This window comes from Musca autumnalis, unplaced genomic scaffold, assembly GCF_047663935.1.
Source record: "Musca autumnalis isolate F117 unplaced genomic scaffold, ASM4766393v1 scaffold_5, whole genome shotgun sequence".
Classification (NCBI taxonomy): Eukaryota; Metazoa; Arthropoda; class Insecta; order Diptera; family Muscidae; genus Musca; species Musca autumnalis.
The window spans coordinates 127184141-127202264 of NW_027412088.1; the positions used below are offsets into that span (position 1 = coordinate 127184141).

General features: G+C 31.9%; 1 protein-coding gene across 1 annotated transcript in view; it reads left to right on the forward strand.

Annotated features, from left to right (window-relative positions):
- The window catches only part of LOC141386753 (uncharacterized), a 21286-nt gene extending 3544 nt beyond the window's left edge, over positions 1-17742 (forward strand). The window contains exons 3-5 of the mRNA XM_073955673.1: positions 9230-10678; positions 14368-15363; positions 17620-17742. Of these exons, the coding sequence (XP_073811774.1) occupies positions 14704-15363; positions 17620-17742 (783 nt within the window). The 5' untranslated portion in view covers positions 9230-10678; positions 14368-14703. The remainder of the gene's footprint in view (positions 1-9229; positions 10679-14367; positions 15364-17619) is intronic.
- The last annotated feature ends 382 nt before the right edge of the window (positions 17743-18124 follow it).

The following is an 18124-nucleotide window of genomic DNA, read 5'->3' on the forward strand; positions in this document are numbered from 1 at the left end:
CATCGAAATAACAAATATTAATGACATGGGGATTGATATTGCAGAACTGATATCTAAAATAGTGGAGAGAACTGGAGTTCAAATCAGCAGCAATGATATTGAGAGAGCAATTAAAATAGAAAAGAAAAAGAAGATTATTATAGAGTTTCTCTCCATTAACAAAAAGAAGGAGATAATGGGTAAAATAAAGAGACATCGACTTCAAATCGGTGGGGGCAGTGAGGAAACAGGTGCAAATGAGAACGTCATATTTTTAAATGATGAACTTACACCCTATATTAGACGTTTGCTTTGGATGAGCAAGACCAAAGCAAAGGAATGTAAATGGAAATTTGTTTGGGTTCGAAATGGATGTATTTATGCACGTAAGGACGAGAATTCGAAACCCATGTTAATAAAAAATGCCACAGATCTGGAAAGCATAACAGAAGCATAATAGAAATTTGATCGTAGTACAGTTTATCAAGTAAATGTTTGCAGAAGTAAAAATAAATTTGAAGCGATAAAGACAATCATCACAAATTAAGTTTTCCAATCGAACAAAGAATACATATCTTCTTTTCAATAAACTATTATAAAAAACTATAAACTTTCCAAAATAAAAGTTGAATTGAATTTTAAGTTGAATTTAATTAATTATATAAATGAAAAAATAAGCAATTTTAATGAAATAAAAACTAAATATATGCATTTTTCTTTGCCTATAATACACATAAACATAAGATCCCTAAGAAAAAATTTCTTAATATTCCTAACCAATATTGCACAAATTATAAACAAAATACAAGTGATAGTTCTTTGCGAAACAAACATTACAGATGATGAGAATTGTTTTTACAATATAAGTGGATTCAATTCCATATTTCTAAACAGAGTTGGCAAAGGCGGGGGAATTGCCATATACATAAAAGACACAATGAAATTTATGAAATTGGATATCAATATGACGTCAACTGAAATAGCAAGAGTTGATGTAACATATAAAAAAGATGCAACTGTAACACTTTTGGCCATATATAGACCCCCTAGCAAAAGCACTACGTTATTTTTGTGCGAAATAGAACGTTGCTTAGCTGGTATTGGCAAAAAAAAAAATAATGTTACTAGGCGATATTAATATAGATATTACAAAGCAAACCGCAATAACGTCAAGATATCTAAGTATTATGTCTACAAATGGACTAAAAAGTATGGTGTCTATACCAACGAGGGAAGATGAAAATCGAAGTACAAGTACCTGCATAGACCATATCTTCATCAGATGGGATAGAAAATTAGGAGAAGCCTACTCTGCAGTTGTAACAACCTTAGTATCAGATCACCATGCACTATTCGCATGTGTAGATGAAGTAAACGCAAATACAAAACAAAACAATCAGAACATTGCAACAAACAAAATCAGTACCAACAGTGTAAATAGACAAATTAGAAACACAAATTGGGAAGAAATAATCAACATATCCAAAAACCCAAACGAACTTTTTAACAACATTTACGAAACTTTTAATAAAATTTATGAAAATTCGAAAGTTGAACAATACAAAAAGAAAAATCGTAACAGTCTACCGTGGGTGAACGAAAGTATAGTAAAATCTTGTGCCATAAAGGACAAGTTATACAAAAAGTGGAAACAAAATAAATCATACAAAACAAATGAAACTATTTATAAAAAATTTAATAACAAACTAAATAAACTTATAATTAAAACTAAAAACGATCACACACAGTCAATTCGTTAAAAACAAACACAATATACGCGGTACATGGCAAGTAATTAACGAGGTAATTGGAGAGGAAACGAAAAATATTGATGAGCACATAAAGCTCAATTTTACGAATAAAAATATAAAAGATATTGCTGACAGCTTTGCTATAAATTTTAATCAAAATGTTATGAACATTATACATCAATGTGATATAATCACACTAAACACACACAGCCCAAAAATCGTTACTAATTCAATATTCCTCGAATATACGACAGATACTGAGATAAACGGAATACTAAAGACTCTTAACATCAATAAGTCTCCAGGAATAGATAATATCAGAGCTATTGATATTAAAAACAATCCAAGCTTTCTAACACCAGTAATCACCAAATTAATAAACCAAAGCATATGCGAATCATCCATACCACAAATCCTTAAACATTCAATAATCAGACCAATTTACAAAGGAGGAATAAAAAGCGACTATGCCAACTACCGGCCTATTTCAATACTTCCCATTTTAGAAAAAGTTTTGGAAGAGGTTTTAGTCAGAAGACTGAACAGTTTTTTAACTTAATATCACATTATAAATAAAAACCAATTTGGTTTCCAAAAAAAACAAAAACATCAACCAACTACTAGGCCACTTCTCAAACCATATAAACCAAAGCTTAAGTCAACAAAAACATTGCATCGCTGTTTTCATAGACTTCAGCAAAGCATTCGACACATTGCCACATGAAAAAATAGTGAATGTGCTCGAAAAGACTGGCATAAGAGGAAACTGTCTAAAATTGTTCAAAGACTATCTGACATACAGGACATTCAGCGTCAAAGTTGATAAGACGAACAGCTTACAACTACCAACACGATATGGAGGATCAAAATTGGACCCAATCTTATATATACAAACGAAATGACACTAACTCTGAAAAACAGTAGTTCATTCACATATGCAGATGATACTGCAATAATAGTCTCACATCATGATTTAAAAGAAGCTACATTAACAATGCAGCACGAATTTAACACAATAACTAAATGGTGTCATGATTATGGTCTCATAATAAACCCTAAGAAAACAAAGATTATGCACTTCAGATCAAGAAATGTTCCCAAAAATAGCATCCAAATCCTATTTCACAACAATGATTGTCTATATGGACAGACAACCCAACAAAATAGTGAAAACTGCACAACCTATTTGGAAGTAGTTGGAAATTACAAATACTTAGGCATTAACCTTGATCAAAATTTCAAATGGAAAAATCACATAGAAAGCTTACAAACCAAATTACGTAAATCGGCTTATGCCCTCTACCACCTCGGCAATTGTGCACCATACATTACATTAAAACAAGCATACTACTCACTAGTAGAATCACACCTGAGGCATGGTATCACAGCTTGGGGAAATGCAAGGTGTTGCAGAACGCTTCAAGAAACCCAGGACCGAATTGTAAAGTCTTCACACACATAATAACACTCGTGAATGTGTACCAGGCAATAATAAAAAACACATATACAAAAACCAAGGTATACTGAATATAAAAGAAATTTTCGCACTGACAATTGTTGGAGAATTCTCAGATGATCCCAATCTAGCAAAAAAAAAATAAACCACGAAAGAACGACAAGAAGAAGACTAGAAGGACGCTACATAATACCGAAATTTAAAAACGAATACGGAAAACTCGCTCTTGATGTCGCTCTTCCTAGCATTCTAAATGAACTTCCAAAGGAGATCTTAGAAATAAGAAATAAATATTCCAAAATTAAACATATTAAAAATAGTTTTATTAACAACTAATTAATTACAATTAAGTAAAAAAAAAAATGAATTCTACAGCATGGAATTAATACTTTGTACATATACATAAGAATTTTGTATTTTACAAACAAGCCTAGTTGGGCTTCGTAAAATAATGTAAATGTATGTATGATATTTCAAGAAATAAAATAAAACAAGTAAGAACGGCGTTAAGTTCGGCCGGGCCGAACTTGTTATACCCTCCACCACAACTTGTATTGAAGTAAAATGGAATAACTAGTTTCTTTTCGTATATGAAGAAGACTTAATACTAAATTTCAGCAATTTCGGTAAAACAATGAGAGGCACCATTCTATTGGGGCTATTTCAAAACGTCGATCTATACCGACAAATTTCTGACGGAAAGTTTTTAGGCTCAAAGAAGACAAAATACCAAATTTCCTATATTTCGGTAAGAGAATGTGGCTAAAACTAAAAATACCGAAAATCAAGAAGTAAGCTTCTATGGGGATATAGGAAGACGTGGACCTTTACTGATAATACTCTTCTGGAATATTTTATAACTCTTGGAAGACGAAATAACGAATTTCAGCCATTTCGGTTGGATACTGACGTCACAACCTTCAATATTACGAAAATCCGGAGGTAACGTTCTATGGGGGCTATATGGAAACGTGGACCTATACCGACGAATTTTAGTCAGAAATGGGGCAATATGAAAGCGTGGACATGTACAGACATATTTCTGGCGAACAGTTTTATATCACATTGATGACTAAATACCATATTTCAGCCATTGTGGTGGAATATTGAAGACACAACCTTCAAAATACGAAAAATAGGGAGGTACTTTTCCATGGGGGCTATATGAAGGCGTGGACCTATACCGACAAATTTAAAGGAGAAGTTTGAGTACCCCCAACGAAGTCTAAATAACAAATTTCAGCCATTTCGGTGGAATATTGAGGCCACAACGTTCAAAATGCCGAAAATCGGGAGGTACCATTCTATGGGGGCTATATGAAGGCATGGAGCGATACCGACAAAGTTCTGGGGGAACGTTTTATACCACCAACGTAGACTAAGTACCAAACTTCAGCCATTTCGGTGTGATAATGAAGCTAAAACCTTCAAAATACCGAAAATCGGGAGGTACCGTTCTATGGGGGCTATATGAAGGTGTGGACCTATACCGACAAAATTCTGGGGGAAAGTTTTGTACCCCTTAAAGAAGACTACGAACCAAATTTCAGCCATTTTGGTAGGATAATGAAGCTAAAACCTTCAAAATACCGAAAATCGGGAGGTACCGTTATATGGGGGCTATATGAAGGTGTGGACCGATACCGACAAAATTCTGTGGGAAAGTTTTGTACCCCTAAAGAACCCTACGTACCAAATTTCAGCCATTTTGGTAGGATAATGAAGCTAAAACCTTAAAAATACCGAAAATCGGGAGGTACCGTTCTATGGGGGCTATATGAAGGTGTGGACCGATACCGACAAAATTCTGGGGGAAAGTTTTATACCCCTAAAGAAGACTACGTACCAAATTTCAGCCATTTTGGTAGGATAATGAAGCTAAAACCTTAAAAATACCGAAAATCGGGAGGTACCGTTCTATGGGGGCTATATCAAAACGTGGACCGATATATCCCATTTTCAATACCAACCATCCTGCAAGTAATAAAAACTTCTGTACCAAATTTTGACTCTCTATCTTTAAAATTGCGAGCTGTATCTTGATTTCAACAGACAGACAGACGGACGGACAGACGGACATGGTCAAATCGACATAGAATTTTATGCTGATCAATAATATATATACTTTATAGGGTCTCCGACGAATATTTCGATGTGTTACAAACGGAATGACAAATTTAATTATACCCTCCATATGGTGGAGGGTATAAAAAAAATAATAATAATATAACACAGTCCCGGTGCGTAAATTACAGCAAATGCTGAGAATGTAGTAACTCAGGTAATAATAATAATAATAATAATAATAATAATAATAATAATAATAATAATAATAATAATAATAATAATAATAATAATAATAATAATAATAATAATAATAATAATAATAATAATAATAATAATAATAATAATAATAATAATAATAATAATAATAATAATAATAACAATAATAATAATAATAATAATAATAATAATAATAATAATAATAATAATAATAATAATAATAATAATAATAATAATAATAATAATAATAATAATAATAATAATAATAATAATAATAATAATAATAATAATAATAATAATAATAATAATAATAATAATAATAATAATAATAATAATAATAATAATAATAATAATAATAATAATAATAATAATAATAATAATAATAATAATAATAATAATAATAATAATAATAATAATAATAATAATAATAATAATAATAATAATAATAATAATAATAATAATAATAATAATAATAATAATAATAATAATAATAATAATAATAATAATAATAATAATAATAATAATAATAATAATAATAATAATAATAATAATAATAATAATAATAATAATAATAATAATAATAATAATATAATAATAATAATAATAATAATAATAATAATAATAATAATAATAATAATAATAATAATAATAATAATAATAATAATAATAATAATAATAATAATAATAATAATAATAATAATAATAATAATAATAATAATAATAATAATAATAATAATAATAATAATAATAATAATAATAATAATAATAATAATAATAATAATAATAATAATAATAATAATAATAATAATAATAATAATAATAATAATAATAATAATAATAATAATAATAATAATAATAATAATAATAATAATAATAATAATAATAATAATAATAATAATAATAATAATAATAATAATAATAATAATAATAATAATAATAATAATAATAATAATAATAATAATAATAATAATAATAATAATAATAATAATAATAATAATAATAATAATAATAATAATAATAATAATAATAATAATAATAATAATAATAATAATAATAATAATAATAATAATAATAATAATAATAATAATAATAATAATAATAATAATAATAATAATAATAATAATAATAATAATAATAATAATAATAATAATAATAATAATAATAATAATAATAATAATAATAATAATAATAATAATAATAATAATAATAATAATAATAATAATAATAATAATAATAATAATAATAATAATAATAATAATAATAATAATAATAATAATAATAATAATAATAATAATAATAATAATAATAATAATAATAATAATAATAATAATAATAATAATAATAATAATAATAATAATAATAATAATAATAATAATAATAATAATAATAATAATAATAATAATAATAATAATAATAATAATAATAATAATAATAATAATAATAATAATAATAATAATAATAATAATAATAATAATAATAATAATAATAATAATAATAATAATAATAATAATAATAATAATAATAATAATAATAATAATAATAATAATAATAATAATAATAATAATAATAATAATAATAATAATAATAATAATAATAATAATAATAATAATAATAATAATAATAATAATAATAATAATAATAATAATAATAATAATAATAATAATAATAATAATAATAATAATAATAATAATAATAATAATAATAATAATAATAATAATAATAATAATAATAATAATAATAATAATAATAATAATAATAATAATAATAATAATAATAATAATAATAATAATAATAATAATAATAATAATAATAATAATAATAATAATAATAATAATAATAATAATAATAATAATAATAATAATAATAATAATAATAATAATAATAATAATAATAATAATAATAATAATAATAATAATAATAATAATAATAATAATAATAATAATAATAATAATAATAATAATAATAATAATAATAATAATAATAATAATAATAATAATAATAATAATAATAATAATAATAATAATAGTAATAATAATAATAATAATAATAATAATAATAATAATAATAATAATAATAATAATAATAATAATAACAATAGAGCACAAGGAAAAACATTTTACTGTTTTTTAATGCGTTTTTGTCACACTTAAACCACTATTACTTAGCCATTTGTTAACCGATTTTAAAAATCTATGGCTTTTTCGAAAGACATTATTCTCCAATAAAAAATGGTGTGTGCAAATCGGTGGTGGAAAAAACCCAGCAAAAATTTGGTATGCACATGTCATTACTTTCTGCATTACCAGGTAATGAGTACTCATTACCCTCCGCATTATCAGACAGTACATATATAACAGTTAACACATAACTAGTTACATCCTTACTTACTACTTACTTACTAAGTAATGAGTATGGTGGCACAGAGCTAGTGTGTCCGACTACAAATTCTAGAGTTGTGTGTTCAAAGCTTAGCGTCGGCATGGGTGTTTTTTGTTTACAAAATTACAAAAACATGTTGATGTACATGGATGAGTTAAACCAACCCTTGTTGTTCGTGCGAGTGGCCTAGTGTGTAGTGTGTTTGGCTACAAATCAGAAGTTCGTGTGTTCAAAACTAGCAGATATCGAATGAAAAAGAAAAAAATGTGTACGGTTGAATTTGAATATAATTTCACCTCAATTTTTTCTAAAAATAGAACTATGCTTTTTAGCTTCTTTTCGATTGCCGGTATGTGGTTAAGTATGTACTTAAAAAACATATTTAACATATTTAACATATTTAAGTACTTCCTTCCTATGACATCCCCATGTAAAAATAATGACTTTTACGGTATATTTGTAAGTAGTTACTACTGTCAAATTTTACTGAATAAAGTCATTATTTAGTAATGACTTTTTTTTGCTGGGAAGAAGTAATGTTCGTCTAAAGTTGAAAATCCAAGAAAGCCCACTTTTCACTAAATTTACCGTTATAAAATCAAAAACCGAAGTGACCCAATGAAACCAAAGGTATTTTCGTCTTCTATGGACTCCCACAAAACCGAATTTATGCATTAGAACCCCTGCAAAAAAAATTTGTATCATAGTGTAATTATTTGCAAAAGTAGTCATAATTTACTAGGTACAGTTGTGCTTGTTAAAGGTAGTTAGAAATCAAAAGTTGTCCAAAATCATGAGGAAACAAGCTACGGTTACCCTTAGCCTACATTTTGTAAACAAGTTCCCGTTAACCGAGAAGCCACGTGGTCGGCGTAGCAGCAGAAAAGCGGCGTCGGGAATGCTGTTGGAAATAGCCTGGAAGCCGCAGCGGAGGGTATAACAGACGTCGTTAAATCATTCTGAAAGCGTATTCTAGCTCGGTTTGGTGTTCCTAAGGTCTTCATACGTGACAATGGGAACCAGTTTGCGAGCAAATAGTACCTACAGGAGATTGGCGTTCGTCATCAATTCACGGCCCCTTATACCCCCAGGAAAACCTTACGGAGAGAGCTAACAGTACCATCAAACTATGATAGCACAGATAGCAAACAGCAAACACAACAAGTGGGACGAGTGTGTAAGAATCGACAAGTTATAGTCCGGCATACTTAGTTCAAGGTCGTGAGCCACGGCTCCGTGACTCACGAACGCGCGCTGATCGTAATGCGCATTTATGTGAACTAAAACCCTTTGTAGATACTAATCCGGACTCCCCAAAGGATCAGTTCACCTCTTAATTATTATGCTTAACTTTTTTTCTTGTTTTCTACCTCTTCCACAGATATCCTTGCCCGACATGAGTTCTAAAAATACTACTAATATAATACTACGTACTGTAAAGAATTGTACCGGCAGTTGGAGTGCCCCGGGTTCGCCTAGACAGGATGGCCCCTCCAAAAGTTAACGGCACGGGAGGTGCAGCCCAGCGTTGTTGTGTGGCGCTGCATCGGCTGACTGCGGAGGAGCTGACCCAATATATAACTGACCCTGTTGTGTGTTACTTGAGACTGTGGGTGGGGTCGCGGAGCGGGTGCCGTATTGCCCGATCACGTCGCCTATATCGGAAGTCGAAGTCATTGACTTAGTTTCGGAGGATGAGGTGATTGAGATATCCAGTGATGACGAGTATCCGGTCATGTCACACCAAAAGTCGTGGGCCACCGCCAGCTGTCCCACTGCGGACGTATCGCCGTGGAGCATCCGCGCAGTAAACCAGGAGAGGCGAATGCATGAAGCGTGCTATCAGTGGGAGTGCCACACCCCATTCACAGGTGGACAGCTCCACGGGAAGCGACACATCCACCTGTACAAACAACGCCTTGCTGGCTGATTCTTTGGGGCGAGGGGGTGCGGAAAACCCCATTTACATCAGCTCGTGCTCTTCCTCATCCTCGTGCGCGACATTATCCTCGACTTCAGCGCCATCATCCTCGTCGGCATTACCCTTGGTCTCATTTCCCCCAGCGTCGCCGTCATCGTTGATTTCTTTTAATGCGTCGTCATTGGAGTCGTATGAGGAAGAGACGCGCACGGGCCTTAATGAAGCGCCTTTGGCTAAGTCGGAGAGCCGAAGGCAGGCCCGCAATATACAGAGCTTTGTCTGCCGGGAGACGTTGCCCCGAGAGATAGTCGCGAAACTGGAGCCATGGGTGAAAACCCATAGCCACACACCGGCGGGGCCAACAAACAAACGTACTGGTGACAGCAGGTGGTGCAGGTGGTAGAAGATTCCGAATTACCATTTCACGCCGCGGTTTGGCAATCGTGGAGCCCCGTTGAGGAGAGGGGGCGGTGTGAGGACAAAAATCGTTCCTCCATTTTGCTCCTTAGCCTTAATTTTTGGTCTGTTCCTTTACTTAAAAATGGTAACAGTGGCAAAAAATGGTAAAAGTGGTGAACTGGTCTCATATAAATTGTATGCTTTTTAAAGTAAAGGAACACTTTGCAGGTTAAAAATGGTAACCTCAGGCACGTAAAGGAACAGAGCTTTTGTAAACAAGTTCCCGTTAACCGAGAAGCCACGTGGTCGGCGTAGCAGCAGAGAAGCGGCGTCGGGAAGGCTGTTGGAAATAGCCTGGAAGCCGCTGCAGAGGGTATAAAAGACAGAGACAAACCAAGCTGGGGATTCAGTCGGAATAAGACCTTCAAACATTTAGGATCAAAAAACGATCGAACGGAACAGGGAAAAGTGAATTAAAGCGGAACACACACTTGGTTTGTAATACTGAAGGTGAGTGGATTGTTGTGTCGAAATTACTAACTGCTGTGTAAAAAATTAAGTGATTTTAGTAGATTTTGCCTTTGGTCTAAACTCAAGAATTAAGTTATTTTGATAGATTTTCCCCGGGAAATTCAAGAAGCGTCGTTGGTCTGAACTTAAGAAATTAAGTGATTTTGATAGATTTTGCCGCGAAGTTTAAGAGCCGTCGTTGGCCTGAACTTAAGAAGAAAGTGTGCTACAACCTGTCCGAGAGCCGTCGTGGACCAGAACATAAGGAAAATTGATTGAAATCCCGTTCAAGAGCCGCCGTGGGCCAGAACATAAGGAAAAGTGACCGAAATCTCGTTCATGAGCCGCCGTTGGCCTGAACTTAAGAGAAAAGTGTGCGAAAACTTGTTCAAGAGCCTGTCGTGGGCCAGAACATAAGGAAAAACAATCGAAACCCCGTTCAAGAGCCGTCGTGGGCCAGAACGTAAGAGAAGTGTCCGAAATCTCTCAATTAAATGTATCTTTAGAACTTGTAACCATAACTCTTTCTGTCACTCTCAGTCACTTCAATATAAATTTTCTGTGACGAAACCTACAATCAGGAAAGCATCCAACACTCAAACTTGGTGTTTTCACCACCAATTATGTGTATTTTGTACTTTTTTCCTCAAAACTGTGGAAACCACTTTCGGCGTTATCATCTTCATCTTTTCAATCGGGATCTGAGAAAAAAAAACAACTACCAATCTTTACAAACTCTTGGAACTTGGAAGTAGTCAAAATGATGTACAACAGTGTATGGAGAATAACTGCCATGGTTACGAATTTTGACCCCGTCTGGTACGAATCGGGTTGCAGCTTCGTCCGAGTGTGCACTACAAAGTACATAACGCAGAGCTTTGCTTGCATCAGGAATCATGAATGGAACATTATCAGCTAGACCATGGAAAATGCAGTACGGGTTACAAACGACAAGTAATATGCCGGTTTGTAACTGGAATTCAGGAATTGCGTCACCTGGGTGGTTGCTAAATTAAATTATCTGGGATGGAGTATTATTGGAGTGACGAATATTGGATATATGGATGATGAAGTTGTTTCGTGGGAACCTCAATTTTGGAGGATGGCTTGGAAATCTCGAAACCCGCATTAGACTCAAATTTGGAATCTGATTGTCGAAAAGGAACCAATTCAACTTTGGAATCAGTTGGAAAATCTTTGACGCATTAGTGGCTTCTGGCAGCAAGGAGTAATTTTGATTCCAACGCAGAGGCAGAAAGAATTTATGAAAAAATTCACGTTGTGGAACGGAATAATGGAAACACACAATGAGACCTCTCGGAAGTGGAGGGCTCCTTCGGATTGTAACCATGGGGTGCAAGAACTGGATAACTAACACCGACATGGAAGTCATTCAGGAACGGAATAATGGATACACTGGGGACCCCCTCGGAAATGGAGGGCCGCTCTGGATTTGAACCATGGATTACAGTAACTGGATGAGTAACATCGGAAGGAAACTCACCCTGGAATGGAACAAATGATGCACAAGAAGACCTCTCGGAAGTGGAGGACTTCTCTGGATTAGAAGTATGGAGTACATGAACAAGACGAGTAACAATGGAATGAAACTCGTCTCGTAGTGGAAGAATGGATGTATTAGGAAGCTTCTCGGAAATGGAGGGCTCCTTTGGATAGGAACTAGTATGTGGAAGAACTGGATATGTAACACCGCCAGGAAAATCGTTCACCAACACAGAAACGAACAGGCCACCTTTGGAAGTTGGAGAACATGTTTTAATGCCTTCAGCGGAGCAATTGGATTGTATGGAAGAACATTGAGTGGAGTTGACATTCAAATCAGGTTTAGGAGTTGTGGTAGGTGACTGAGTCGGTGAACAAGTGTTACCAGAACCATCATGGAGCATAACATGATGTCGCTTTGAACAGTAGACACATGTATTTTTGGATAGACAATTGCTCACACCATGCGTTTTTGAGAAACAATTGCAGCAAAGACCAAATTGCATAATCTTTGCCGAACGTTGTTGTGGACTCATAGAAATGAAGGCAGGACACTTTCGGATGGTGTGCAAAGATGAGGAGCATAGCCGACATTTTTGAAAACAACAATTGCTTTTAGTAGGTGTCGAAGTATTTGGAATCATTTCATCTGGAATACTACTTAAGATTGATGAGACGTCTGCATTATGAAAACGGAGCATGACTTCTGTCAATCCCGCCATGCATGTGGAATAAACGGATGAGGCATTTAGGAATTTCCCGTGAAGTCTTGTTAACTTCATAGATTTATCAGATCTTGTATCTGTATGTTCTCGAACACATGTGTCGAAGGCGGATGTTATGTCAGCCCATGTGGATTCTAACTCGTTCATGTGAATTCTCACCAGCTGAGATGAGGTGAGTGGAATAATGCCACTATTTATGGAAGAATCGAATTGAACGAGGCGACTGACGGAATTCAGAAATTAATGAAAAGTCATTTTGCGAACTTTTGGAAAATATTTGGAGCGTACCCAATTGAAAATGTAGAAAACTGTTCTCAAATAGTCCCAGTTTTCTGTTTTGAATCTTGTTGCCTTGAAAAGGTTTTTTTGAAATTATAAATTTCACAATGGAAAACTACAGAAAATTTACAAATTATATAAGAAATATATAATCGAAATATGGGCTTATTTGGAACACGTAATGATGAGAGTGGACAATCGGGATCTCTTTTGGTTACAGGAGATAAAAATAAATGAATCACGATCGCTTAAGATGGATTAGGAATAGTATTGAGCACACTGGAAATGGTATCGGAGGGTGCAAATGGAAATACGCTTATTTGCAAGATTTCATTAGCAGAAGTAGTCATAATTTACTGGCATGGTAGAACAAACCAGGTAAAGTAAGTACTACAACAAATACAACTCAACAACAACCACATAGGAATTTGTTTTTGTTTGTAACGTTAGTGCCAAAGATAAATGTAAACAAAATAAGGAAATGTGTATAAATTATTGGAATTTAAAAAAATAATATTTTTTCACATTTGATTGGATATTTTGGAAAACATGAATGAAAACTCGTTAGATTTTCAATTTGAATGTTCCCAAATCATTCCACTAAATGTATTGTTTTTCGCAGAAAGTATAATTCTTGCAAATATGTTTGAGGTCGCTGAAAATTCATTGAAAAAGGAGAAGCCGCTTCAATCTCTTGTTTTTGAAATCAAAAAACACATGTTTATTAGGGCTACATTTTTTTCAAACTTATCAAAATACCACAACATATTAACAAATGTTCTACCACCTCTATAAGCGGTGTTTTAGAGTGCGGCACGTCGTTCGGACTTGGAGGAGGTTACATGTCATTTATATGAAGAAGTCTTTATGGAAAATAGTTTTTTTTTTCTGATAAATATATTTTTTCTTAAAAAAAAAAATATATCCCTAATATACATCGACAATAGAAATACAAATATAAAATGTCGTATGGAATTTCACACTAACATTACAGCCCAGTTCAGTCAGCTGGGTATTGCTGCTACCTTTTCTTGTTCTACCATGATTTACTAGGTACAGTTGTGCTTGTTAAAGGTAGTTAAAAATAAAAAGTAGTCCAAAATTATGAGGAAACAAACAAGCTACGGTTACCCTCTTAATTACTATGTTTAACTTCTTTCTTGTTTTCTACCTCTTCCACAGATACCCTTGCACGACATGAGTTCTAAAATACTACTAAAATACTACTACATACTATAAAGAATTGTACCGGCAGTTGGAGTGCCCCGGTTTCGCCTAGACAGGATGGCCCCTCCAAAAGTTGACGGCACGGGAGGTGCAGCCCGTCGTTGCTGTGTGGCGCTGCAACGTCTGACGGGGGAAGAGCTGGCCCAATATATAACTAACCCCGTTGTGTGGTACTTGAGACTGTGAGTGGGATCGCGGAGCGGGTGCCGTATTGCCCGATCACGTCGCCTATATCGGAAGTCGAAGTCATTCACTTAGTTTCGAAGGATGAGCTGATTGGGATATCCAGTGATGACGAGCAACCGAAAGTCGTCACCCCGAAAGTCGTGGGCCACCGCCAGCTATCCCACTGCGGACGTATCGCCGTGGGGCATCCGCCCAGTAAAACAGGAGAGGCGAATGCAAGAAGCGTTTGAAAAGGTGCTCCGTCAGTGGGAGTGCTACCCCCCATCCACAGGTGGACAGCTCCACGGGAAGCGACACATCCACCTGTATAAACAACGCCTTGCTGTCTGTTTCTTGGGGCGAGGGGGTGCGGAAAACCCCATTTACATCAGCCCGTGCTCTTCTTCCGCGACATCATCCTCGACTTCAGCGCCATCATCCTCGTCGGCATCACCCTTGGTCTCAGTTCCCCCAGCGTCGCCGTCATCGATGATTTCTTTTAATGCGTCGTCGTTGGAGTCGTATGAGGAAAAGATGCGCACGGGCCTTAATGAAGCGGCTTCGGCTGAGTCGGAGAGCCGAAGTCAGGCCCGCAATGTACAGAGCTTTGTCTTCCGGGAGACTGGAGCCATGGGTGAAAACTGCCATAGCCACACACCGGCGGGGCCAACAAACAAAGGTACTGGTGACAGCAGGTGGTCAGAGATTCCGAATTACCATTTCGCGCCGCCCATTGGCAATCGTGGAGCCCCTTTGAGGAGAGGGGGCGATGTGAGGACAAAAATCGTCCCTCAATTTTGCTCAACAAATTGCAGCTTTATTTTTTGTTTAAACTGAATTTTGATTTTTTTTATAATTTTTAATAATAATAATAATAATAATAATAATAATAATAATATTAATAATAATAATAATAATAATAATAATAATAATAATAATAATAATAATAACAATAATAATAATAACAATAATAACAATAATAATAATAATAATAATAATAATAATAATAATAATAATAATAATAATAATAATAATAATAATAATAATAATAATAATAATAATAATAATAATAATAATAATAATAATAATAATAATAATAATAATAATAATAATAATAATAATAATAATAATAATAATAATAATAATAATAATAATAATAATAATAATAATAATAATAATAATAATAATAATAATAATAATAATAATAATAATAATAATAATAATAATAATAATAATAATAATAATAATAATAATAATAATAATAATAATAATAATAATAATAATAATAATAATAATAATAATAATAATAATAATAATAATAATAATAATAATAATAATAATAATAATAATAATAATAATAATAATAATAATAATAATAATAATAATAATAATAATAATAATAATAATAATAATAATAATAATAATAATAATAATAATAATAATAATAATAATAATAATAATAATAATAATAATAATAATAATAATAATAATAATAATAATAATAATAATAATAATAATAATAATAATAATAATAATAATAATAATAATAATAATAATAATAATAATAATAATAATAATAATAATAATAATAATAATAATAATAATAATAATAATAATAATAATAATAATAATAATAATAATAATAATAATAATAATAACAATAATAATAATAATAATAATAATAATAATAATAATAATAATAATAATAATAATAATAATAATAATAATAATAATAATAATAATAATAATAATAATAATAATAATAATAATAATAATAATAATAATAATAATAATAATAATAATAATAATAATAATAATAATAATAATAATAATAATAATAATAATAATAATAATAATAATAATAATAATAATAATAATAATAATAATAATAATAATAATAATAATAATAATAATAATAATAATAATAATAATAATAATAATAATAATAATAATAATAATAATAATAATAATAATAATAATAATAACAATAATAATAATAATAATAATAATGATGATAATGATAATAATAATAATAATAATAATAATAATAATAATAATAATAATAATAATAATAATAATAATAATAATAATAATAATAATAATAATAATAATAATAATAATAATAATAATAATAATAATAATAATAATAATAATAATAATAATAATAATAATAATAATAATAATAATAATAATAATAATAATAATAATAATAATAATAATAATAATAATAATAATAATAATAATAATAATAATAATAATAATAATAATAATAATAATAATAATAATAATAATAATAATAATAATAATAATAATAATAATAATAATAATAATAATAATAAACAAAGAAGAATGATGATAATAATTATTTGCAAGATTTCATTAGCAGAAGTAGTCATAATTTACTAGGTACAGTTGTGCTTGTTAAAGGTAGTTAGAAATCAAAAGTAGTCCAAAATCATGAGGAAACAAACAAGCTACGGTTACCCTTAGCCTAAATTTTGTAAACAAGTTCCCGTTAACCGAGAAGCCACGTGGTCGGCGTAGCAGCAGAAAAGCGGCGTCGGGAATGCTGTTGAAAATAGCCTGGAAGCCGCAGCGGAGGGTATAACAGACGTCGTTAAATCATTCTGAAAGCGTATTCTAGCTCGGTTTGGTGTTCCTAAGGTCTTCATACGTGACAATGGGAACCAGTTTGCGAGCAAATGGTACCTACAGGAGATAGGAGTTCGTCATCAATTCACGGCCCCTTATACCCCCAGGAAAACCCTACGGAGAGAGCTAACCGTACCATCAAACTATGATAGCACAGATAGCAAACAGCAAACACAACAAGTGGGACGAGTGTGAAAGAATCGACAAGTTATAGTCCGGCATACTTAGTTCAAGGTCGTGAGCCACGGCTCCGTGACTCACGAACGCGCGCTGATCGTAATGCGCATTTATGTGAACTAAAACCCTTTGTAGATACTAATCCCAAAGGATCAGTTCACCTCTTAATAATTAATGCTTAACTTTTTTTCTTGTTTTCTACCTCTTCCACAGATACCCTTGCCCGACATGAGTTCTAAAAATACTACTAATATAATACTACGTACTGTAAAGAATTGTACCGGCAGTTGGAGTGCCCCGGGTTCGCCTAGACAGGATGGCCCCTCCAAAAGTTAACGGCACGGGAGGTGCAGCCCGGCGTTGTTGTGTGGCGCTGCATCGCCTGACTGCGGAGGAGCTGACCCAATATATAACTGACCCTGTTGTGTGTTACTTGAGACTGTGGGTGGGGTCGCGGAGCGGGTGCCGTATTGCCCGATCACGTCGCCTATATCGGAAGTCGAAGTCATTGACTTAGTTTCGGAGGATGAGGTGATTGAGATATCCAGTGATGACGAGTATCCGGTCATGTCACACCAAAAGTCGTGGGCCACCGCCAGCTGTCCCACTGCGGACGTATCGCCGTGGAGCATCCGCGCAGTAAACCAGGAGAGGCGAATGCATGAAGCGTGCTATCAGTGGGAGTGCCACACCCCATTCACAGGTGGACAGCTCCACG